Source organism: Leishmania major, chromosome 16 (genome assembly GCF_000002725.2).
Source record: "Leishmania major strain Friedlin complete genome, chromosome 16".
NCBI lineage: Eukaryota > Euglenozoa > Kinetoplastea > Trypanosomatida > Trypanosomatidae > Leishmania > Leishmania major.
In genome coordinates this window covers 372,087-396,723 of record NC_007257.2, presented here as the reverse complement: position 1 = coordinate 396,723, position 24,637 = coordinate 372,087, and the positions used below count along the sequence as shown (strand labels likewise).

Sequence of the window (24,637 nt, the reverse complement as noted above, 5' to 3'; positions counted from 1 at the left end):
CACGCACAGAGAGCCAGAGAGGGGCTGGCCGCCTATGAACAGCGCTGCAAGCAGCAGGCAGGCGTTGCTGAAGGGAGAGAGGCGCACCGCTCACACACGCGCACCGTTGTGCATCACCGCTTGCCATCTCCAGCACACCACCCACACCAGCCCCGCCCCCACTGCCCCGCACCTCGCACGACCCCCTGCACATATCGCTCTACGGCACCGACCACCGCACCTCCGCGTCCATGTCCTCGTACGCCTCCACCGGCAGCGGGTACGTCAGGAGCAGGTCACTCTCCGACGCCCCATTCACCCAGTGCACCGCCTGCGCCTCCGCGTCCTCGCGCGACACAACCAGCACCACGTCGCCCTCCGACGGCCCAACAGCAACGGCGCGGAAGTCCTCCAGCGACAGCGTCTGCGCAGGCACCGCAAGCGCGTCCCGCAGCGCAGCAGCGCTCCGCACAGGCGCCCCACGCGTCCGCGCGTCCACCACGAACCCGCGCACGCGCAGCCCAGCGCCGCCCCCGCCGCACGTCCACGGCAGCTCCACGCCGCCCCGCATTTCGCCCATGGCGCGGCGGGCAATCTCGGCAACGCTCTCACCCCGTGCCGCGGGGTCCACGCTCACCTGCTCCTTGTACGCGCACGCAGGCGCAGGCATCGCGCTCACAACGCGGTGCCCAAGCGCAGCGCGCGCCTCACGCAGCGTCGCGCCGCCGTGCTGCTCCACGCTCACACGCACGCCGCCACGGTGGTGCCCCGCGAACGCAAGCGCAAGGCTCCGCACAAGCGGGCACACGCCCTCCTCGTACGACACAACGCCCACCACCGGCAGCGCCATCAGGTCGCCAAACAGCCTCGACAGCGCTCCCTCCTCAGCAGCTGCGGCGGCCCCGGCAGAACTCGTCCTGCCGCCCACCTCCAGGTACACCGGTGTCGGAAACTTGCCGTGCAGGAAGCGGCGCAGCTGGTCCGCAGCCTCCGCGCTGCTGAACCCGGCGTTGATGTTGAAGTACAGCGGGTTCACCTGCCGCACGCGCTCCACCACCGCCTCGTTCAGCGTCAAGTTGTTCAGGAACTTGGCAAACACGCACTCCGAAGCGATAAAGCCGCCGCGAAGCGATGCGGGGCCGCAGCCGTCCTCGTTGTCCAGCACGATCTGCGTCGGCGACATCGCGTCCGTCCGCCCCAGTCGTCGGCTCCGGTGCAGCTCCAGCAGGTACGGCAGGAACTTCGGCGACGCCTGCCACGGCCGCGCCATGATGAAGGCGTTGTACACGAACGGGACGTAGAGGTCCCGAACACTTCGCCTTCGGTGATGCAGAGAGTTGTAGGCAAGCTCTGCCGCGTACCGCGTCTGCAGGAACCGGTGCATGTTCGTGCAGTACACGAACGGCGCGTGGGTGGCGTATCGGCGATGGCGACGCGGTAGCGCAGTCGGTGGCCGGGACGCAGGAACGTGCGCGTACGCAGCATCCACCATGTCATTCAGCGCTATCGGCGGCACCGGGTCGCCCACGCCAGAGGCCCCGCGCTGCACCCGCTCAGCAGACCACTGCCGCTCGAGGGTCTCCGGCAGGTAGTCCTCGTGCTGCAGATCCAGCTCCATGATGTTGAACAAGTGTGTGTTGCGCACACCTTCTGACCAGGTGCCGCCGGAAGGTGACCCCAGAACACCCTTCTGCAGGATGCCCCTCTCCGTCCGCACAATCGTGCCGCCGTACTCGTTGAGCAGGTCCGTGATCGCGACGTCGCGGTTCACAAAGTAGTCGTCGTTCATGTACACGTGCACGGATGTCACGTTGCGCACGCGCCACAGGTGCTGCTCGATCACGTGCGAGTCCACCGTCAGTCGCATCCCGTACGGCATCACGGCGTCCTGGTGCACAGTCGTCACGCGCAGGTGCGTCCCGCTCGACCGCAGCGCCTGCACGCGCGCACCGCCGCACACCCCAGCAAGGAAGTTCTTCGCGCCGTCCACCCACGTCGGGTGGTGCCCGGGCGACACCATCACCACGCGGCCGCGGTGCCACCGCACGTGCTGCTCCACGCTCCGCAGGCTGTGCCGCAGCTCGTCCGTCTCGCGATCGTCAGTCCCAGGCCGTGCGTTACTCGCCACCGTGGCGACGAAGTCGCGCGTCGAGTGAAGGTTGTCGTACGCATTTTGCAGGTAGGGAGGCAGACACGCCGGCGTGTTGCTCGCCACTATGCTCTGCAACGCAGGAGGGAGGCGACCGCCCTCCGAGTACGTCGCGTTCTCCAGGTCCCGTAGTTGTGGCAAGCACCACATCGACATGGCTTTGCGGTAGTAGTGGTTCGCCTCGCTGCCGTTCACGAAGCTGTAGATGATGTCCGTGTCGCCGAAGCGCTCCAGCAGCTCCGCCGGGGTGAAGGTGCGCCGCCGGATCTGCAGCCCAGGCAGGAGGTGCGGCTCCTCTGGGACGTGCTCGCCCTCCTCGTACTGCCTCGCGGTGTCTTCGAAAACGGGCGCTGGCCGCGCCGTTCGCCGATCCTGTGAGTCCAGGATGTTCTTGTACTCCGTTGTGGGAGGTGGGGCAAGCGGAGCAGAAATTGTAGTCGTCGTCGTTGGGGAAACCGAAGAGCGAGCGGGTGACTCGGTGGCAGTGAGAGAAAGGAGCGGCACTTCCGTGGAGGTGGCAACAACAGCAACGGTCGCCGCGGAAAACGGCTCCTCAGTGACTCTCGTGGAGTTGGGGTGCCCTTGCTTATTGATCGCATCGCCACGCGCTTCCAAATCCTCTGCCAATGTGCCACTTCTCATGCGGTAGGCAAGGAGGCAGATGAGAAAAAAGAGCGCCAGAAGGGTGCCTGCGATGGCGCGAGAGCGCTTCCCTGCCCCGAGGCGCCTGCGAAACAGCGCACGGGACGCATGCTGAGCCATACTGGCGCCCGAGCTCACGTAAACACACTCCGAGGCACCGCGAGTGCTTCGAGAACGTGGATGCTGCTGTTCCTGCACCATTGCTAGACGATCTGGGGGTAAAGGAGGGGGTGCTCACGTACACTCCATGTACGTCCATATATATGTGTATGTACGTGTCCTTGACTGGATAACAACAGCGGCCGTCCTTGACGCCCCCAATGGTGTTCTCGTTGGTATGGGGTTTGCACTCAACCACGCTGGAAGGCACACACGCCCACAGAGGGAGAGAGGGAGGGAAAGGCTGCTTCCCTCCTCTGTATGTCTCGCTCCAGGCCGTGATGGAGATGGCACGCGTTGACGGCGGTGCTTTAAGCTTCTGATTCTCAGGCTAATGCGTGCCTCGTTCGCTCTCTGTGTATGCGTGCGTGTGGAAGCGAGTGGGTGGGTCGGTGGGCACGGGCTGCCTCGTGGTGACGCGGCTGTCTGACATGAGTAGCGAGAAGTTGAAGAGAGCACACAAAAAAAGAAAGGAGGAATTTTACAAAACGGCATCTCCTCGCTGGCAGAGGGGCAGGTGCGCTCGCCGTCGCAGAAGCCCCCGCTCTGCTTGCAGAGGCATCTCGTGCTGCATCCCCCGTCACGTGTGTTACCATCGTACGTCATAAGCGACTATGCACGAACGCCTTCATCATCGGATCAACGACATCGAAAGAAGGGGGAGGACTGTTCGCCATCGACACAAGCGGAGGCGATGGAGACGGAGTGCCGCAAGAGCACACGCCTAAAAAAAAAAAATACAAGAAATCTGCTGTCTTACTCTCCGTTTTCGGGCTGTCGTGCAGGACCTGCTAGCCGGGCTTATTATAGTTCGACCCCGTTATTATCGGCTGGCACCATGCCCTGCGTGCTCCACACTTCTCCACCTCCAACACATCAACACAAGAACAGAGAGGAAAAGAGAGAGAGAGCTGTGCACACGCACACAAAACAGACAGACACTAGCAACAAGTCATCCTTCTGCGCCTCCGGCAACGCTTCCGACAAATACATACTCAAACTCAGAAACGAGTAGAGGACAAGACGGAACCACCGCATTCGGCCCCTGCGACCCACCAGCAGTGGTGCGGCGTTTACAAGGAAATAGAGGGGGGGGGGTACTGGTCCGTGCGTGTGTGTGTGTGAAATACCACGCACCGCAGCGCCCTCCCCCTCTCCCCACCCCTCAGCATCAATGAGCAGACACGGGAATAAATTAAAGAAAACGACCATCAGCGCGCCTGCCGATAAGGAGGGCGGAGACGCCGTGCGAGAATTCGATGCGGCGAACTCGCAAGCGGCACCAGAAAGAAACCGCATGACGGAAGGGAGGGAGGGAGGGAGGGAGGGAGGGAGCGCGGAGGAAGAACGGCAGCGGTGAAGAGAGGGAGGGGCGAAAAAGGGCGGTAGCCTTTGTACTGCGCGTGCACGGCCCCACGGGAAGACATCACCACCCGCCACCTGCAACCTGCCTCGCGCTCCCCCGTAGCTGACCTCAGCAGCCTGCGATCCCCCTCCACTCCCGTCTGCCCTCTTCACCACAGCACAGCCCTGTTGAGCACTTCGAGGGAGGGCACTGCACACGCACGCTCTCGGGAGCGGGCGCCGACCAGCACGTACCCCAAAACAAAGCAGAAAGGATAAAAACGTCACTGAGAAAGAGATCAATGAGAAAACGAAGAAAACATGTGTCAACAACAACAGGAGAGACACACACGCACGCACATCGCCAACCAGGCCGCCCCCACCAACTCGACCAGCTGCGCAGTCTCACTGCCGCCCACGCCCACCTCAGGCGCAAGGACTCTGCACCACCGCCCGCCCCCTTCTTCATCGAGTGTGTGACCTAGAGGGCGCCGAGAAGAGAAGGAAAACGGCCACGAAAGCACACATGCCGGTTCAGCGGCGGGGGAGGGGTAGCGCCATCACACCCCCCGCATCATTGTCAACCGCCAGCGCTGAGCGAGCAAGATCAAGGACAAGAGGGGCGCGAGCACACACACACGCACAGAGAGCCAGAGAGGGGCTGGCCGCCTATGAACAGCGCTGCAAGCAGCAGGCAGGCGTTGCTGAAGGGAGAGAGGCGCACCGCTCACACACGCGCACCGTTGTGCATCACCGCTTGCCATCTCCAGCACACCACCCACACCAGCCCCGCCCCCACTGCCCCGCACCTCGCACGACCCCCTGCACATATCGCTCTACGGCACCGACCACCGCACCTCCGCGTCCATGTCCTCGTACGCCTCCACCGGCAGCGGGTACGTCAGGAGCAGGTCACTCTCCGACGCCCCATTCACCCAGTGCACCGCCTGCGCCTCCGCGTCCTCGCGCGACACAACCAGCACCACGTCGCCCTCCGACGGCCCAACAGCAACGGCGCGGAAGTCCTCCAGCGACAGCGTCTGCGCAGGCACCGCAAGCGCGTCCCGCAGCGCAGCAGCGCTCCGCACAGGCGCCCCACGCGTCCGCGCGTCCACCACGAACCCGCGCACGCGCAGCCCAGCGCCGCCCCCGCCGCACGTCCACGGCAGCTCCACGCCGCCCCGCATTTCGCCCATGGCGCGGCGGGCAATCTCGGCAACGCTCTCACCCCGTGCCGCGGGGTCCACGCTCACCTGCTCCTTGTACGCGCACGCAGGCGCAGGCATCGCGCTCACAACGCGGTGCCCAAGCGCAGCGCGCGCCTCACGCAGCGTCGCGCCGCCGTGCTGCTCCACGCTCACACGCACGCCGCCACGGTGGTGCCCCGCGAACGCAAGCGCAAGGCTCCGCACAAGCGGGCACACGCCCTCCTCGTACGACACAACGCCCACCACCGGCAGCGCCATCAGGTCGCCAAACAGCCTCGACAGCGCTCCCTCCTCAGCAGCTGCGGCGGCCCCGGCAGAACTCGTCCTGCCGCCCACCTCCAGGTACACCGGTGTCGGAAACTTGCCGTGCAGGAAGCGGCGCAGCTGGTCCGCAGCCTCCGCGCTGCTGAACCCGGCGTTGATGTTGAAGTACAGCGGGTTCACCTGCCGCACGCGCTCCACCACCGCCTCGTTCAGCGTCAAGTTGTTCAGGAACTTGGCAAACACGCACTCCGAAGCGATAAAGCCGCCGCGAAGCGATGCGGGGCCGCAGCCGTCCTCGTTGTCCAGCACGATCTGCGTCGGCGACATCGCGTCCGTCCGCCCCAGTCGTCGGCTCCGGTGCAGCTCCAGCAGGTACGGCAGGAACTTCGGCGACGCCTGCCACGGCCGCGCCATGATGAAGGCGTTGTACACGAACGGGACGTAGAGGTCCCGAACACTTCGCCTTCGGTGATGCAGAGAGTTGTAGGCAAGCTCTGCCGCGTACCGCGTCTGCAGGAACCGGTGCATGTTCGTGCAGCACACGAACGGCGCGTGGGTGGCGTATCGGCGATGGCGACGCGGTAGCGCAGTCGGTGGCCGGGACGCAGGAACGTGCGCGTACGCAGCATCCACCATGTCATTCAGCGCTATCGGCGGCACCGGGTCGCCCACGCCAGAGGCCCCGCGCTGCACCCGCTCAGCAGACCACTGCCGCTCGAGGGTCTCCGGCAGGTAGTCCTCGTGCTGCAGATCCAGCTCCATGATGTTGAACAAGTGTGTGTTGCGCACACCTTCTGACCAGGTGCCGCCGGAAGGTGACCCCAGAACACCCTTCTGCAGGATGCCCCTCTCCGTCCGCACAATCGTGCCGCCGTACTCGTTGAGCAGGTCCGTGATCGCGACGTCGCGGTTCACAAAGTAGTCGTCGTTCATGTACACGTGCACGGATGTCACGTTGCGCACGCGCCACAGGTGCTGCTCGATCACGTGCGAGTCCACCGTCAGTCGCATCCCGTACGGCATCACGGCGTCCTGGTGCACAGTCGTCACGCGCAGGTGCGTCCCGCTCGACCGCAGCGCCTGCACGCGCGCACCGCCGCACACCCCAGCAAGGAAGTTCTTCGCGCCGTCCACCCACGTCGGGTGGTGCCCGGGCGACACCATCACCACGCGGCCGCGGTGCCACCGCACGTGCTGCTCCACGCTCCGCAGGCTGTGCCGCAGCTCGTCCGTCTCGCGATCGTCAGTCCCAGGCCGTGCGTTACTCGCCACCGTGGCGACGAAGTCGCGCGTCGAGTGAAGGTTGTCGTACGCATTTTGCAGGTAGGGAGGCAGACACGCCGGCGTGTTGCTCGCCACTATGCTCTGCAACGCAGGAGGGAGGCGACCGCCCTCCGAGTACGTCGCGTTCTCCAGGTCCCGTAGTTGTGGCAAGCACCACATCGACATGGCTTTGCGGTAGTAGTGGTTCGCCTCGCTGCCGTTCACGAAGCTGTAGATGATGTCCGTGTCGCCGAAGCGCTCCAGCAGCTCCGCCGGGGTGAAGGTGCGCCGCCGGATCTGCAGCCCAGGCAGGAGGTGCGGCTCCTCTGGGACGTGCTCGCCCTCCTCGTACTGCCTCGCGGTGTCTTCGAAAACGGGCGCTGGCCGCGCCGTTCGCCGATCCTGTGAGTCCAGGATGTTCTTGTACTCCGTTGTGGGAGGTGGGGCAAGCGGAGCAGAAATTGTAGTCGTCGTCGTTGGGGAAACCGAAGAGCGAGCGGGTGACTCGGTGGCAGTGAGAGAAAGGAGCGGCACTTCCGTGGAGGTGGCAACAACAGCAACGGTCGCCGCGGAAAACGGCTCCTCAGTGACTCTCGTGGAGTTGGGGTGCCCTTGCTTATTGATCGCATCGCCACGCGCTTCCAAATCCTCTGCCAATGTGCCACTTCTCATGCGGTAGGCAAGGAGGCAGATGAGAAAAAAGAGCGCCAGAAGGGTGCCTGCGATGGCGCGAGAGCGCTTCCCTGCCCCGAGGCGCCTGCGAAACAGCGCACGGGACGCATGCTGAGCCATACTGGCGCCCGAGCTCACGTAAACACACTCCGAGGCACCGCGAGTGCTTCGAGAACGTGGATGCTGCTGTTCCTGCACCATTGCTAGACGATCTGGGGGTAAAGGAGGGGGTGCTCACGTACACTCCATGTACGTCCATATATATGTGTATGTACGTGTCCTTGACTGGATAACAACAGCGGCCGTCCTTGACGCCCCCAATGGTGTTCTCGTTGGTATGGGGTTTGCACTCAACCACGCTGGAAGGCACACACGCCCACAGAGGGAGAGAGGGAGGGAAAGGCTGCTTCCCTCCTCTGTATGTCTCGCTCCAGGCCGTGATGGAGATGGCACGCGTTGACGGCGGTGCTTTAAGCTTCTGATTCTCAGGCTAATGCGTGCCTCGTTCGCTCTCTGTGTATGCGTGCGTGTGGAAGCGAGTGGGTGGGTCGGTGGGCACGGGCTGCCTCGTGGTGACGCGGCTGTCTGACATGAGTAGCGAGAAGTTGAAGAGAGCACACAAAAAAAGAAAGGAGGAATTTTACAAAACGGCATCTCCTCGCTGGCAGAGGGGCAGGTGCGCTCGCCGTCGCAGAAGCCCCCGCTCTGCTTGCAGAGGCATCTCGTGCTGCATCCCCCGTCACGTGTGTTACCATCGTACGTCATAAGCGACTATGCACGAACGCCTTCATCATCGGATCAACGACATCGAAAGAAGGGGGAGGACTGTTCGCCATCGACACAAGCGGAGGCGATGGAGACGGAGTGCCGCAAGAGCACACGCCTAAAAAAAAAAAATACAAGAAATCTGCTGTCTTACTCTCCGTTTTCGGGCTGTCGTGCAGGACCTGCTAGCCGGGCTTATTATAGTTCGACCCCGTTATTATCGGCTGGCACCATGCCCTGCGTGCTCCACACTTCTCCACCTCCAACACATCAACACAAGAACAGAGAGGAAAAGAGAGAGAGAGCTGTGCACACGCACACAAAACAGACAGACACTAGCAACAAGTCATCCTTCTGCGCCTCCGGCAACGCTTCCGACAAATACATACTCAAACTCAGAAACGAGTAGAGGACAAGACGGAACCACCGCATTCGGCCCCTGCGACCCACCAGCAGTGGTGCGGCGTTTACAAGGAAATAGAGGGGGGGGGGTACTGGTCCGTGCGTGTGTGTGTGTGAAATACCACGCACCGCAGCGCCCTCCCCCTCTCCCCACCCCTCAGCATCAATGAGCAGACACGGGAATAAATTAAAGAAAACGACCATCAGCGCGCCTGCCGATAAGGAGGGCGGAGACGCCGTGCGAGAATTCGATGCGGCGAACTCGCAAGCGGCACCAGAAAGAAACCGCATGACGGAAGGGAGGGAGGGAGGGAGGGAGGGAGGGAGCGCGGAGGAAGAACGGCAGCGGTGAAGAGAGGGAGGGGCGAAAAAGGGCGGTAGCCTTTGTACTGCGCGTGCACGGCCCCACGGGAAGACATCACCACCCGCCACCTGCAACCTGCCTCGCGCTCCCCCGTAGCTGACCTCAGCAGCCTGCGATCCCCCTCCACTCCCGTCTGCCCTCTTCACCACAGCACAGCCCTGTTGAGCACTTCGAGGGAGGGCACTGCACACGCACGCTCTCGGGAGCGGGCGCCGACCAGCACGTACCCCAAAACAAAGCAGAAAGGATAAAAACGTCACTGAGAAAGAGATCAATGAGAAAACGAAGAAAACATGTGTCAACAACAACAGGAGAGACACACACGCACGCACATCGCCAACCAGGCCGCCCCCACCAACTCGACCAGCTGCGCAGTCTCACTGCCGCCCACGCCCACCTCAGGCGCAAGGACTCTGCACCACCGCCCGCCCCCTTCTTCATCGAGTGTGTGACCTAGAGGGCGCCGAGAAGAGAAGGAAAACGGCCACGAAAGCACACATGCCGGTTCAGCGGCGGGGGAGGGGTAGCGCCATCACACCCCCCGCATCATTGTCAACCGCCAGCGCTGAGCGAGCAAGATCAAGGACAAGAGGGGCGCGAGCACACACACACGCACAGAGAGCCAGAGAGGGGCTGGCCGCCTATGAACAGCGCTGCAAGCAGCAGGCAGGCGTTGCTGAAGGGAGAGAGGCGCACCGCTCACACACGCGCACCGTTGTGCATCACCGCTTGCCATCTCCAGCACACCACCCACACCAGCCCCGCCCCCACTGCCCCGCACCTCGCACGACCCCCTGCACATATCGCTCTACGGCACCGACCACCGCACCTCCGCGTCCATGTCCTCGTACGCCTCCACCGGCAGCGGGTACGTCAGGAGCAGGTCACTCTCCGACGCCCCATTCACCCAGTGCACCGCCTGCGCCTCCGCGTCCTCGCGCGACACAACCAGCACCACGTCGCCCTCCGACGGCCCAACAGCAACGGCGCGGAAGTCCTCCAGCGACAGCGTCTGCGCAGGCACCGCAAGCGCGTCCCGCAGCGCAGCAGCGCTCCGCACAGGCGCCCCACGCGTCCGCGCGTCCACCACGAACCCGCGCACGCGCAGCCCAGCGCCGCCCCCGCCGCACGTCCACGGCAGCTCCACGCCGCCCCGCATTTCGCCCATGGCGCGGCGGGCAATCTCGGCAACGCTCTCACCCCGTGCCGCGGGGTCCACGCTCACCTGCTCCTTGTACGCGCACGCAGGCGCAGGCATCGCGCTCACAACGCGGTGCCCAAGCGCAGCGCGCGCCTCACGCAGCGCCGCGCCGCCGTGCTGCTCCACGCTCACACGCACGCCGCCACGGTGGTGCCCCGCGAACGCAAGCGCAAGGCTCCGCACAAGCGGGCACACGCCCTCCTCGTACGACACAACGCCCACCACCGGCAGCGCCATCAGGTCGCCAAACAGCCTCGACAGCGCTCCCTCCTCAGCAGCTGCGGCGGCCCCGGCAGAACTCGTCCTGCCGCCCACCTCCAGGTACACCGGTGTCGGAAACTTGCCGTGCAGGAAGCGGCGCAGCTGGTCCGCAGCCTCCGCGCTGCTGAACCCGGCGTTGATGTTGAAGTACAGCGGGTTCACCTGCCGCACGCGCTCCACCACCGCCTCGTTCAGCGTCAAGTTGTTCAGGAACTTGGCAAACACGCAATCAGACTCAGCTGCGCCGCTGAGCAGCGATGCGGGGCCGCAGCCGTCCTCGTTGTCCAGCACGATCTGCGTCGGCGACATCGCGTCCGTCCGCCCCAGTCGTCGGCTCCGGTGCAGCTCCAGCAGGTACGGCAGGAACTTCGGCGACGCCTGCCACGGCCGCGCCATGATGAAGGCGTTGTACACGAACGGGATGAACAGGTCGCGCGCCTTGCGACTGCGGTGGCGAAGCGCTGCGGCGGCAAACTCGCGCTCGTAGCGGGTCTCGAAGAAGCGGAACATGTTCGTGCAGTACACGAACGGCGCGTGGGTGGCGTATCGGCGCGGGCGGCGTGGCATGAGCGACTTGCTGGGCAGCGGGTCTGGTTCGTATTGATGCGCGACATCGACCGCCTCGTCAAGGGGTGGTACGGAAATAGAAGTCACGGCAGCGGCGCTAGCGCTCCTGTTTACGCGCTTCAGACTGTCCCACATGGTGACGAGGGCCTCCGGCAGGTAGTCCTCGTGCAGCACGTCCAGCTCTTGCGTGTTGAACTGCTGCGTGTGCAGCACGCCCTTTGCCCAGGAAGCGCCTCCATCTGCGACAGCGCCGGCCGCAATGATGCCCCTCTCCGTCCGCACAATCGTGCCGCCGTACTCGTTGAGCAGGTCCGTGATCGCGACGTCGCGGTTCACAAAGTAGTCGTCGTTCATGTACACGTGCACGGATGTCACGTTGCGCACGCGCCACAGGTGCTGCTCGATCACGTGCGAGTCCACCGTCAGTCGCATCCCGTACGGCATCACGGCGTCCTGGTGCACAGTCGTCACGCGCAGGTGCGTCCCGCTCGACCGCAGCGCCTGCACGCGCGCACCGCCGCACACCCCAGCAAGGAAGTTCTTCGCGCCGTCCACCCACGTCGGGTGGTGCCCGGGCGACACCATCACCACGCGGCCGCGGTGCCACCGCACGTGCTGCTCCACGCTCCGCAGGCTGTGCCGCAGCTCGTCCGTCTCGCGATCGTCAGTCCCAGGCCGTGCGTTACTCGCCACCGTGGCGACGAAGTCGCGCGTCGAGTGAAGGTTGTCGTACGCATTTTGCAGGTAGGGAGGCAGACACGCCGGCGTGTTGCTCGCCACTATGCTCTGCAACGCAGGAGGGAGGCGACCGCCCTCCGAGTACGTCGCGTTCTCCAGGTCCCGTAGTTGTGGCAAGCACCACATCGACATGGCTTTGCGGTAGTAGTGGTTCGCCTCGCTGCCGTTCACGAAGCTGTAGATGATGTCCGTGTCGCCGAAGCGCTCCAGCAGCTCCGCCGGGGTGAAGGTGCGCCGCCGGATCTGCAGCCCAGGCAGGAGGTGCGGCTCCTCTGGGACGTGCTCGCCCTCCTCGTACTGCCTCGCGGTGTCTTCGAAAACGGGCGCTGGCCGCGCCGTTCGCCGATCCTGTGAGTCCAGGATGTTCTTGTACTCCGTTGTGGGAGGTGGGGCAAGCGGAGCAGAAATTGTAGTCGTCGTCGTTGGGGAAACCGAAGAGCGAGCGGGTGACTCGGTGGCAGTGAGAGAAAGGAGCGGCACTTCCGTGGAGGTGGCAACAACAGCAACGGTCGCCGCGGAAAACGGCTCCTCAGTGACTCTCGTGGAGTTGGGGTGCCCTTGCTTATTGATCGCATCGCCACGCGCTTCCAAATCCTCTGCCAATGTGCCACTTCTCATGCGGTAGGCAAGGAGGCAGATGAGAAAAAAGAGCGCCAGAAGGGTGCCTGCGATGGCGCGAGAGCGCTTCCCTGCCCCGAGGCGCCTGCGAAACAGCGCACGGGACGCATGCTGAGCCATACTGGCGCCCGAGCTCACGTAAACACACTCCGAGGCACCGCGAGTGCTTCGAGAACGTGGATGCTGCTGTTCCTGCACCATTGCTAGACGATCTGGGGGTAAAGGAGGGGGTGCTCACGTACACTCCATGTACGTCCATATATATGTGTATGTACGTGTCCTTGACTGGATAACAACAGCGGCCGTCCTTGACGCCCCCAATGGTGTTCTCGTTGGTATGGGGTTTGCACTCAACCACGCTGGAAGGCACACACGCCCACAGAGGGAGAGAGGGAGGGAAAGGCTGCTTCCCTCCTCTGTATGTCTCGCTCCAGGCCGTGATGGAGATGGCACGCGTTGACGGCGGTGCTTTAAGCTTCTGATTCTCAGGCTAATGCGTGCCTCGTTCGCTCTCTGTGTATGCGTGCGTGTGGAAGCGAGTGGGTGGGTCGGTGGGCACGGGCTGCCTCGTGGTGACGCGGCTGTCTGACATGAGTAGCGAGAAGTTGAAGAGAGCACACAAAAAAAGAAAGGAGGAATTTTACAAAACGGCATCTCCTCGCTGGCAGAGGGGCAGGTGCGCTCGCCGTCGCAGAAGCCCCCGCTCTGCTTGCAGAGGCATCTCGTGCTGCATCCCCCGTCACGTGTGTTACCATCGTACGTCATAAGCGACTATGCACGAACGCCTTCATCATCGGATCAACGACATCGAAAGAAGGGGGAGGACTGTTCGCCATCGACACAAGCGGAGGCGATGGAGACGGAGTGCCGCAAGAGCACACGCCTAAAAAAAAAAAATACAAGAAATCTGCTGTCTTACTCTCCGTTTTCGGGCTGTCGTGCAGGACCTGCTAGCCGGGCTTATTATAGTTCGACCCCGTTATTATCGGCTGGCACCATGCCCTGCGTGCTCCACACTTCTCCACCTCCAACACATCAACACAAGAACAGAGAGGAAAAGAGAGAGAGAGCTGTGCACACGCACACAAAACAGACAGACACTAGCAACAAGTCATCCTTCTGCGCCTCCGGCAACGCTTCCGACAAATACATACTCAAACTCAGAAACGAGTAGAGGACAAGACGGAACCACCGCATTCGGCCCCTGCGACCCACCAGCAGTGGTGCGGCGTTTACAAGGAAATAGAGGGGGGGGGGTACTGGTCCGTGCGTGTGTGTGTGTGAAATACCACGCACCGCAGCGCCCTCCCCCTCTCCCCACCCCTCAGCATCAATGAGCAGACACGGGAATAAATTAAAGAAAACGACCATCAGCGCGCCTGCCGATAAGGAGGGCGGAGACGCCGTGCGAGAATTCGATGCGGCGAACTCGCAAGCGGCACCAGAAAGAAACCGCATGACGGAAGGGAGGGAGGGAGGGAGGGAGGGAGGGAGCGCGGAGGAAGAACGGCAGCGGTGAAGAGAGGGAGGGGCGAAAAAGGGCGGTAGCCTTTGTACTGCGCGTGCACGGCCCCACGGGAAGACATCACCACCCGCCACCTGCAACCTGCCTCGCGCTCCCCCGTAGCTGACCTCAGCAGCCTGCGATCCCCCTCCACTCCCGTCTGCCCTCTTCACCACAGCACAGCCCTGTTGAGCACTTCGAGGGAGGGCACTGCACACGCACGCTCTCGGGAGCGGGCGCCGACCAGCACGTACCCCAAAACAAAGCAGAAAGGATAAAAACGTCACTGAGAAAGAGATCAATGAGAAAACGAAGAAAACATGTGTCAACAACAACAGGAGAGACACACACGCACGCACATCGCCAACCAGGCCGCCCCCACCAACTCGACCAGCTGCGCAGTCTCACTGCCGCCCACGCCCACCTCAGGCGCAAGGACTCTGCACCACCGCCCGCCCCCTTCTTCATCGAGTGTGTGACCTAGAGGGCGCCGAGAAGAGAAGGAAAACGGCCACGAAAGCACACATGCCGGTTCAGCGGCGGGGGAGGGGTAGCGCCATCACACCCCCCGCATCATTGTCAACCGCCAGCGCTGAGCGAGCAAGATCAAGGACAAGAGGGGCGCGAGCACACACACACGCACAGAGAGCCAGAGAGGGGCTGGCCGCCTATGAACAGCGCTGCAAGCAGCAGGCAGGCGTTGCTGAAGGGAGAGAGGCGCACCGCTCACACACGCGCACCGTTGTGCATCACCGCTTGCCATCTCCAGCACACCACCCACACCAGCCCCGCCCCCACTGCCCCGCACCTCGCACGACCCCCTGCACATATCGCTCTACGGCACCGACCACCGCACCTCCGCGTCCATGTCCTCGTACGCCTCCACCGGCAGCGGGTACGTCAGGAGCAGGTCACTCTCCGACGCCCCATTCACCCAGTGCACCGCCTGCGCCTCCGCGTCCTCGCGCGACACAACCAGCACCACGTCGCCCTCCGACGGCCCAACAGCAACGGCGCGGAAGTCCTCCAGCGACAGCGTCTGCGCAGGCACCGCAAGCGCGTCCCGCAGCGCAGCAGCGCTCCGCACAGGCGCCCCACGCGTCCGCGCGTCCACCACGAACCCGCGCACGCGCAGCCCAGCGCCGCCCCCGCCGCACGTCCACGGCAGCTCCACGCCGCCCCGCATTTCGCCCATGGCGCGGCGGGCAATCTCGGCAACGCTCTCACCCCGTGCCGCGGGGTCCACGCTCACCTGCTCCTTGTACGTGCACGCAGGCGCAGGCATCGCGCTCACAACGCGGTGCCCAAGCGCAGCGCGCGCCTCACGCAGCGTCGCGCCGCCGTGCTGCTCCACGCTCACACGCACGCCGCCACGGTGGTGCCCCGCGAACGCAAGCGCAAGGCTCCGCACAAGCGGGCACACGCCCTCCTCGTACGACACAACGCCCACCACCGGCAGCGCCATCAGGTCGCCAAACAGCCTCGACAGCGCTCCCTCCTCAGCAGCTGCGGCGGCCCCGGCAGAACTCGTCCTGCCGCCCACCTCCAGGTACACCGGTGTCGGAAACTTGCCGTGCAGGAAGCGGCGCAGCTGGTCCGAAGCCTCCGCGCTGCTGAACCCGGCGTTGATGTTGAAGTACAGCGGGTTCACCTGCCGCACGCGCTCCACCACCGCCTCGTTCAGCGTCAAGTTGTTCAGGAACTTGGCAAACACGCAATCAGACTCAGCTGCGCCGCTGAGCAGCGATGCGGGGCCGCAGCCGTCCTCGTTGTCCAGCACGATCTGCGTCGGCGACATCGCGTCCGTCCGCCCCAGTCGTCGGCTCCGGTGCAGCTCCAGCAGGTACGGCAGGAACTTCGGCGACGCCTGCCACGGCCGCGCCATGATGAAGGCGTTGTACACGAACGGGATGAACAGGTCGCGCGCCTTGCGACTGCGGTGGCGAAGCGCTGCGGCGGCAAACTCGCGCTCGTAGCGGGTCTCGAAGAAGCGGAACATGTTCGCGCAGTACGCGAACGGCGCGTGGGTGGCGTATCGGCGCGGGCGGCGTGGCATGAGCGACTTGCTGGGCAGCGGGTCTGGTTCGTATTGATGCGCGACATCGACCGCCTCGTCAAGGGGTGGTACGGAAATAGAAGTCACGGCAGCGGCGCTAGCGCTCCTGTTTACGCGCTTCAGACTGTCCCACATGGTGACGAGGGCCTCCGGCAGGTAGTCCTCGTGCAGCACGTCCAGCTCTTGCGTGTTGAACTGCTGCGTGTGCAGCACGCCCTTTGCCCAGGAAGCGCCTCCATCTGCGACAGCGCCGGCCGCAATGATGCCCCTCTCCGTCCGCACAATCGTGCCGCCGTACTCGTTGAGCAGGTCCGTGATCGCGACGTCGCGGTTCACAAAGTAGTCGTCGTTCATGTACACGTGCACGGATGTCACGTTGCGCACGCGCCACAGGTGCTGCTCGATCACGTGCGAGTCCACCGTCAGTCGCATCCCGTACGGCATCACGGCGTCCTGGTGCACAGTCGTCACGCGCAGGTGCGTCCCGCTCGACCGCAGCGCCTGCACGCGCGCACCGCCGCACATCCCGGCAAGGAAGTTCTTCGCGCCGTCCACCCACGTCGGGTGGTGCCCGGGCGACACCATCACCACGCGGCCGCGGTGCCACCGCACGTGCTGCTCCACGCTCCGCAGGCTGTGCCGCAGCTCGTCCGTCTCGCGGTCACGGTTGTCGGCGCCGTGGCGGGCAGCAGCTTCGACAGCACGAACAAGGTCGGCTGCGGTCTTTTCAGGGCCGATGTGACTCCACAGAAAGTTGGGCAGGCACCTCGGAGCATCATTGTGGTAAGCGGAGACAGGGGCGAGTATGGAGGCATGAAAGGCGTTGCTCTCGGCGTCGAGTATGGCCTGCATGCAAACCCGGTGAATCTGCTTCCGATACTGGTGGTTCGCCTCGCTGCCGTTCACGAAGCTGTAGATGATGTCCGTGTCGCCGAAGCGCTCCAGCAGCTCCGCCGGGGTGAAGGTGCGCCGCCGGATCTGCAGCCCAGGCAGGAGGTGCGGCTCCTCTGGGACGTGCTCGCCGTGGTCCGTGTGCTGCGCACCATCTAACTCGTACATGTCTGGCCTCACCGTGCGCAGATCTACCGTCGCCGCTGTTGTAAAGGGCGTAGCCTCAGGGAAGTCCGTCTGGGATAGCGGCGCTTCGGGTTTGGGTTTGTCGATGTCCGGGTATAAAGTTGGTGTGTCTTCATCCCTTGTAAGGACCGGTGGTGTCGCCATGGGAGGCGGAGAGGATGGCGCCGCAGTTGGGGTGGGAGTAGTGCTTGATGTCGTTGGCTTCCCTCTCTCCACGATCCCATGCGCCGTGGCTGGTGGGCTCGTCGTCCATTTCTGCTCTCTGCGAGCCGCCATCTCCTTCATCCAGTTCGCGATAAAGTTCTCCCGGGCAGTCGGCTGATCGGCAACAGCGAGTCGTATCGAGTTCTCGAGGCCTTCTGAGAGGGCCAAGTAGTACACACACGCGCAGACGAGCATCAAGGCAACGGCAGAAAGGCAACCCACGTAAAACACTCGTGATGCACGACGCTTGCCTTGACGCGCGCTTGCCACACGCGTCAGACCCCCAGGAACCGACACGGCAATGGGGGAGTTGTGCTTGCCGGGCAGCTTACGCATCCCGCCGCTGCTGCTGACTTGAAACATGCTATGCCTAGAATAAGGAGAGAAATCGACAACAAAACGAGGAGAGCTGCACGCACGCGCGCACCACGCACACAGCTGCGATGCTTAAAGCAGCGCGCAGCACCCACGTCGTACAAGACACACCAAATAATGAGAGCTCCACAGCCGCCACGAAGCAGCTGAGCGAGGCGCGCTTAAACTATGCACAGACGTGCCCCAAGAGAGCACAAAAAAAAAAGAAGGGCGCACGTTACGATTTACAGGCTCTGCCGTGACAGCGGCATGGGTTGCAGGGGTCTTCTTGTCCGCTCGCCCCCTGCCTCTCGTACTGCTCTCTCTCTCTCCCCGTTTCCGTGAGAGCCGCTGTTTGGTGGTGCGTAGTGCACGCGGTGTCGATGCCGCCTCTGCGACTGCGGCTTCGAACAAATCCCCTGCTCACAAGCCGCCAAGACGCGTAGTGGAAAGCTTCTTTCGGTTTTCTTAGTGCGTCACGTATTAGCGTGTTCGTTCGGTGCATGTGAGCACTGCTTGACCCCGCGCAACGATAAGGTGAGGCAGAGGAGAGGGAGTGAGGGGACACAGGGGTAACCTGCGCGTCGGAGAAAGACGACTCGATAGAACTCCCATCGCAGTGGCCGCGGTTATTACGCGCACGCAAGAGCGACATAGAAGAAAGATGTACACGAGAGACGCACCAAGCAGCGTGAGAACACGAACACAGCCTGATGCTCAGACACACAGCAGCTCCTCCTCGACCAAGAAAGGGGGCTTACAGCGACCATGCCAGCTGCACCGCTTACACGCCTGCGGCCGTGTATTGGTGTGTGTGTGTGTGTGTGTGTCTGTGTGTGTCTATTTGCAACATTCCCATACGGCTCGCTCACGCGGCCAACCACTCCCCACACCAGCAGCACACCACACTACCATTTCTTCTCGCCTCTTCTGTCTGTCGTCGGCTCCTGCGACGACGTCCTGCGCCCTCCGCCCCGCGCACACGCATCCCCACACACACACACACACGCACGCACACCAATACACAAAAGCAATCGAAAACGCAACCTCTCCGCGCCTTTTCAGCCTCCTAAATTTCGCAAGTCTCTACGGCACCGACCACCGCACCTCCGCGTCCATGTCCTCGTACGCCTCCACCGGCAGCGGGTACGTCAGGAGCAGGTCACTCTCCGACGCCCCATTCACCCAGTGCACCGCCTGCGCCTCCGCGTCCTCGCGCGACACAACCAGCACCACGTCGCCCTCCGACGGCCCAACAGCAACGGCGCGGAAGTCCTCCAGCGACAGCGTCTGCGCAGGCACCGCAAGCGCGTCCCGCAGCGCAGCAGCGCTCCGCACAGGCGCCCCACGCGTCCGCGCGTCCACCACGAACCCGCGCACGCGCAGCCCAGCGCCGCCCCCGCCGCACGTCCACGGCAGCTCCACGCCGCCCCGCATTTCGCCCATGGCGCGGCGGGCAATCTCGGCAACGCTCTCACCCCGTGCCGCGGGGTCCACGCTCACCTGCTCCTTGTACGCGCACGCAGGCGCAGGCATCGCGCTCACAACGCGGTGCCCAAGCGCAGCGCGCGCCTCACGCAGCGTCGCGCCGCCGTGCTGCTCCACGCTCACACGCACGCCGCCACGGTGGTGCCCCGCGAACGCAAGCGCAAGGCTCCGCACAAGCGGGCACACGCCCTCCTCGTACGACACAACGCCCACCACCGGCAGCGCCATCAGGTCGCCAAACAGCCTCGACAGCGCTCCCTCCTCAGCAGCTGCGGCGGCCCCGGCAGAACTCGTCCTGCCGCCCACCTCCAGGTACACCGGTGTCGGAAACTTGCCGTGCAGGAAGCGGCGCAGCTGGTCCGCAGCCTCCGCGCTGCTGAACCCGGCGTTGATGTTGAAGTACAGCGGGTTCACCTGCCGCACGCGCTCCACCACCGCCTCGTTCAGCGTCAAGTTGTTCAGGAACTTGGCAAACACGCAATCAGACTCAGCTGCGCCGCTGAGCAGCGATGCGGGGCCGCAGCCGTCCTCGTTGTCCAGCACGATCTGCGTCGGCGACATCGCGTCCGTCCGCCCCAGTCGTCGGCTCCGGTGCAGCTCCAGCAGGTACGGCAGGAACTTCGGCGACGCCTGCCACGGCCGCGCCATGATGAAGGCGTTGTACACGAACGGGATGAACAGGTCGCGCGCCTTGCGACTGCGGTGGCGAAGCGCTGCGGCGGCAAACTCGCGCTCGTAGCGGGTCTCGAAGAAGCGGAACATGTTCGTGCAGTACACGAACGGCGCGTGGGTGGCGTATCGGCGCGGGCGGCGTGGCATGAGCGACTTGCTGGGCAGCGGGTCTGGTTCGTATTGATGCGCGACATCGACCGCCTCGTCAAGGGGTGGTACGGAAATAGAAGTCACGGCAGCGGCGCTAGCGCTCCTGTTTACGCGCTTCAGACTGTCCCACATGGTGACGAGGGCCTCCGGCAGGTAGTCCTCGTGCAGCACGTCCAGCTCTTGCGTGTTGAACTGCTGCGTGTGCAGCACGCCCTTTGCCCAGGAAGCGCCTCCATCTGCGACAGCGCCGGCCGCAATGATGCCCCTCTCCGTCCGCACAATCGTGCCGCCGTACTCGTTGAGCAGGTCCGTGATCGCGACGTCGCGGTTCACAAAGTAGTCGTCGTTCATGTACACGTGCACGGATGTCACGTTGCGCACGCGCCACAGGTGCTGCTCGATCACGTGCGAGTCCACCGTCAGTCGCATCCCGTACGGCATCACGGCGTCCTGGTGCACAGTCGTCACGCGCAGGTGCGTCCCGCTCGACCGCAGCGCCTGCACGCGCGCACCGCCGCACATCCCGGCAAGGAAGTTCTTCGCGCCGTCCACCCACGTCGGGTGGTGCCCGGGCGACACCATCACCACGCGGCCGCGGTGCCACCGCACGTGCTGCTCCACGCTCCGCAGGCTGTGCCGCAGCTCGTCCGTCTCGCGGTCACGGTTGTCGGCGCCGCGGCGGGCAGCAGCTTTGACAGCCTGGAGTACATCATTCGTTGTGCGGACGGGGTTCTGCGTGCCTGTCAAAAACTCTGGTGCGCAATGGAGGGACTGAAGCAGAGCTTCGAGCGGGTTCACGGGCGCCCTGGTAGAAGAGGTGGTGGGGGGTTCGGGAGGGTTCGTGCGGGGCGTCAGGAACGTATGCCCTTTCACATAGGAAGTGCTTTCTATCGCGAGAATCGCCTCCATGCAGGCCCTTCGCATGGCCTTCCGATACTGGTGGTTCACCTCGCTGCCGTTCACGAAGCTGTAGATGATGTCCGTGTCGCCGAAGCGCTCCAGCAGCTCTGCCAGAGTGAAGGTGCGCCGCCGGATCTGTAGCCGGGGCAGGAGGTGCGGCTTCTCCGGGGCGTACTGAGCTTGTACTCCCGGTAAGTTGGGGCGTTTAATGGCTGGGGAGAACTGCGGAGGCAGACGGTGGACCCATGGTCGTGCTGGGGCCGGATAGAACCCCGCAGTCACTATGCGCGTCGGAGCGGTGGCTTGGGCATGATGCGCTGTCTTGGATGCCTCGAAAGCGGTCAGCGGCCCCGCAGCGGGCGGCTCGGCTGAAGTTTTGGATCTCGGGTGAAGTAGAGCATCTGGTAGCGCCGGCGTAACACCGCCCACGGGCATTACCGGAGGCGGCAAGCTGGAAGATGCAGAAGTCTTGTTCGCGCCAGTTATCGTCGTGGTTGAGCTGGTTCTTCTTTCCGCCGCTGGCGTTCGAGGAGTGCCTGTCCACTGTCCCTGGCGGCGCAGCTTCTCATCCTGGGGCGCTCGCACCATCATATCATCCTTTGGCGCGGTCGATGCGCCGACGGCGCCGCCGCTGCGCGCATGCGCGGACGGCAACATCCCGTGAAAGATGCAGCAGCAAAAGAAGAGCGCCCCAACGCCGGCAACGACGAAGGAGAGCGTCCATGTAGCGGCACGCTGCCTTCTGCGGCGCGGGTGCGCATCCGTGCCAGCGACCGGCCCTTGCACGGCCTCATGAGCGAAAGGGCGTCTGACAACGAGCGAACGCATTCGCCAACAACACCGCAGAGCCGCAGCGATCGAGGGGCAGTAGTGGTTCAGCCTCCGTCTGGGATCAACAAGGTGGACACATACACATACACACACACACACATACATACACACACACACACACGCACGCACGCACGTACACGCGTATACTCGGTACCCGGCGACGCGTGTAAAGCGGTCTTTGACAGTGACGGTAACTATCGGTGAGACCGCGAAAAGCAGAGAGAGAGGAGAAGAGACGGGGTGAAGCAGGAATGTGTGGCGTGTCTTTGGAAGATGCACGCGACGAGACAAGACTGAGGCGACGGAGGGGGTGGGAAGGGGGGTGAAAGCAGGGGAAAGAAGCAGTGCGGACGGTTCAGCGGGAAGCACGCAAAAGAGGCGCGACTAGAACACAAGTGTGGTTGTGTGAGAGGGAGAGGCGAAACTCACAAGAAAAACGTTTAAGAGTGAGGGAGGCAGGGAGGCAGGCAGCAATGCAGAAGACGCGGAGACCTCACCGCGCGCCTCTACCCTATCAAAAGGAAGGGGAGATGGGCTCCGTCTTAGCAGGCTCCCTTGCGCCGCGCGCTGCCTGTGGTGTGACGAGTTTGTCGTCGTCCTGCTCGCCGGCAAGATGCCAGGGGCAACGACACAGAGAGAGAGGGGGGGGGGCAAAAGAAGAGCGAGAAGAGGGACGGAGGGAGTGCAGAGAGTGATGCACACGTGTATCTGAATACCGCCTGCACTTCGCCAGCGCGACAGGCATGCAGATAGAAGAGCCGGGAGAGCGAGGTACACCCGAGGCCATTGACCGAGTCGGCACACGCGTCCCAGTCCGTCCGACCTCTGCCATGTGTGCGGTCGTGTCGCTTACACCGAGAGGACTGTACCGGCGGGAGCAGAGCGCGTCTCTTCATACAAGCGCATCGGTACGCGTATATGTCTGTGCCTGTGTGCACGGACGGGTGTGCGGAGCCGCCAGTCCTTCCAGCTTCCTGTCTCACCGGGTGGAGGCGTGAGGGGGGGGGGGGGGGGGCATGACTTACTCGAAAGGCATGGCGAGTGGAAACAACGAGAGAGAAGAGGACCATGGCGTCACTGGGGCACTTTCCCAAAGCAAACGCAAGTCAGAAGCAGCACTGACAGGCAGAGCAAGCACCGCGCCTGCACTGGACGAGAAAGAGAATCGATCGCCCCTCTCCCCCGACCTCGGCGCACCGCTGTGTCTCGAAGAATGCGTACACAGACCAACGAAAGATGCGTACACCTCCATCCGCAGGGGCCGGTGCATACTCCTCCGCTGGTGTAGTAAGGGGCGAGAGGGCGAGAGGTAGCCGCCAATATTCGCTATCCCGGGCGTGCCTTCACGAGAGTATACACGCATGTAGACAGGAAGATGGGTGCAGGTTTATTTGTCTTAAAGCTGGCCAACGGTATGCATCGCAGCTGTTGTGTAGCCGCCACTCTGTGAGCACGTGCACCGCCGCCACTCGCGACAGCTCTCCTTCGCCTTCACCCCTCCGTCAATCGCACGCGAGTGCCGCTCTCGCGCCCTCAGTGAGGGTGTTGGAAGTGTTGGAGGAGGGAGGGAGCAAAGCAGTGAGCGAAAAACAAGGAGGAAGGAAGGATGCGGTGGACGGCCGAGCGGTAGCGAGAGTGCGTGGTGACAGCAAGGCTGTACAGGCGCGGGGGCGGGTGTTGGGAGAGGAGCTCGAGCACATGCTCTGCGCCTTTTCCTCTGTGGGTTGCACACATATATACATATATATATACATATACATACATACATATATACATATATACATATACATATATACATATACATACATACACATACATACATATACATACATACACATATATACATATACATACATACCGTGTGGTGTGCGGTCCCGTGGTCCTGTCGACTCTGGACGACGCACCAGAGGTTATCCTCTACGGGACTCGTCGTCGACCTCATCCAGCGCCGTAGACGCGCATGCCAGGGAAAAGACACGAAGAAAAAGGCGGACGAAAGAGGAAGAGGGAGACGGAGAGGGAGGCAGGTGGGAAGAGCCGCGACGACAATCAAATAAAGCCCAAAGGATACGGAGAGGCCGTGCAGTGGCATGCGCGCCAGAGTCGGGCATGCCACTGCAGTCCTAGCGAGGGTAGCAGACAAGCACATATAGGTGAAGCGCACACGTGCGCACGATGAATGCGTCACGGCCTCGGACAGTCGCCCGCGACTCACCAAGGGCCAAGGAAAAAGAGGACGGAAGTGCGCATTACTCAGATTTGCGTCACCCCACCCCCACTCGCAAAATGGAGAGAGACGCGGCAGCAGCGCATCCTTCTGCGCTCCGTTATTTGCGACTCAGCGCGCACGCACCCTTCTGCACCAGCGGTCCCGACTGTCATTGTGTCGATGCGCACGACGTCTGGGCTGCATGCGCCACCCCGCCTGTTGTGGTAGCGGTCCGGGAAAACAGAAACAAGTAAAGCTGCGCCCAACGGAAGCGGCACACTTGTCAAGTGGACGCGCACGCGCACAGCACACGCCCTTGAGAGAAAGGGAGGGAGGGATCTGTGCGGTGCACCTCTACATCAGCACACACGCACAGCCAAGCGCACACGTCAGGGGGTGGGAGATGTCGGAGGAATGTGGCAGGGGTGCAAGAGGACCCCGTCAGCCAGCTGAGACGCGACGCGACACGAGGCCCATAGGCAGCGCTAATAAACGAGAAAAAGAGAGGGAGAGAGTGTGTGGCAAGAGAGAGAGGGGAGGGCTCCATGTGAAGGCGCGCCTATCGAGAACAGCGAAACAGAGAGGCAAGAAACGAG

The 24,637-nt window shown here is 63.2% G+C and overlaps 5 protein-coding genes across 5 annotated transcripts; all 5 read right to left on the bottom strand.

Moving 5' to 3' along the window:
- Positions 1–199: 199 nt before the first annotated feature.
- Positions 200–2,770, bottom strand: LMJF_16_1030 (conserved hypothetical protein; the record flags this gene model as incomplete). The annotated part of the gene is made up of 1 exon (XM_001682131.1): positions 200–2,770. The coding sequence occupies one exon, from the start codon at positions 2,768–2,770 to the stop codon at positions 200–202; it is 2,571 nt and encodes an 856-aa protein (XP_001682183.1).
- Positions 2,771–5,109: 2,339 nt separating this feature from the next.
- LMJF_16_1020 (conserved hypothetical protein) lies at positions 5,110–7,680 on the bottom strand (the record flags this gene model as incomplete). The annotated part of the gene is made up of 1 exon (XM_001682130.1): positions 5,110–7,680. The coding sequence occupies one exon, from the start codon at positions 7,678–7,680 to the stop codon at positions 5,110–5,112; it is 2,571 nt and encodes an 856-aa protein (XP_001682182.1).
- A 2,339-nt stretch (positions 7,681–10,019) lies between these two features.
- LMJF_16_1015 (conserved hypothetical protein) lies at positions 10,020–12,596 on the bottom strand (the record flags this gene model as incomplete). Its single annotated transcript, XM_001682129.2, has 1 exon — positions 10,020–12,596. One exon carries the CDS (start codon positions 12,594–12,596, stop codon positions 10,020–10,022), a length of 2,577 nt encoding a protein of 858 aa, XP_001682181.2.
- A 2,339-nt stretch (positions 12,597–14,935) lies between these two features.
- On the bottom strand, positions 14,936–17,800 carry LMJF_16_1010 (conserved hypothetical protein; the record flags this gene model as incomplete). Its single annotated transcript, XM_001682128.1, has 1 exon — positions 14,936–17,800. The coding sequence occupies one exon, from the start codon at positions 17,798–17,800 to the stop codon at positions 14,936–14,938; it is 2,865 nt and encodes a 954-aa protein (XP_001682180.1).
- Positions 17,801–18,877: 1,077 nt separating this feature from the next.
- Positions 18,878–21,658, bottom strand: LMJF_16_1005 (hypothetical protein; the record flags this gene model as incomplete). The annotated part of the gene is made up of 1 exon (XM_001682127.2): positions 18,878–21,658. One exon carries the CDS (start codon positions 21,656–21,658, stop codon positions 18,878–18,880), a length of 2,781 nt encoding a protein of 926 aa, XP_001682179.2.
- Positions 21,659–24,637: the final 2,979 nt, after the last annotated feature.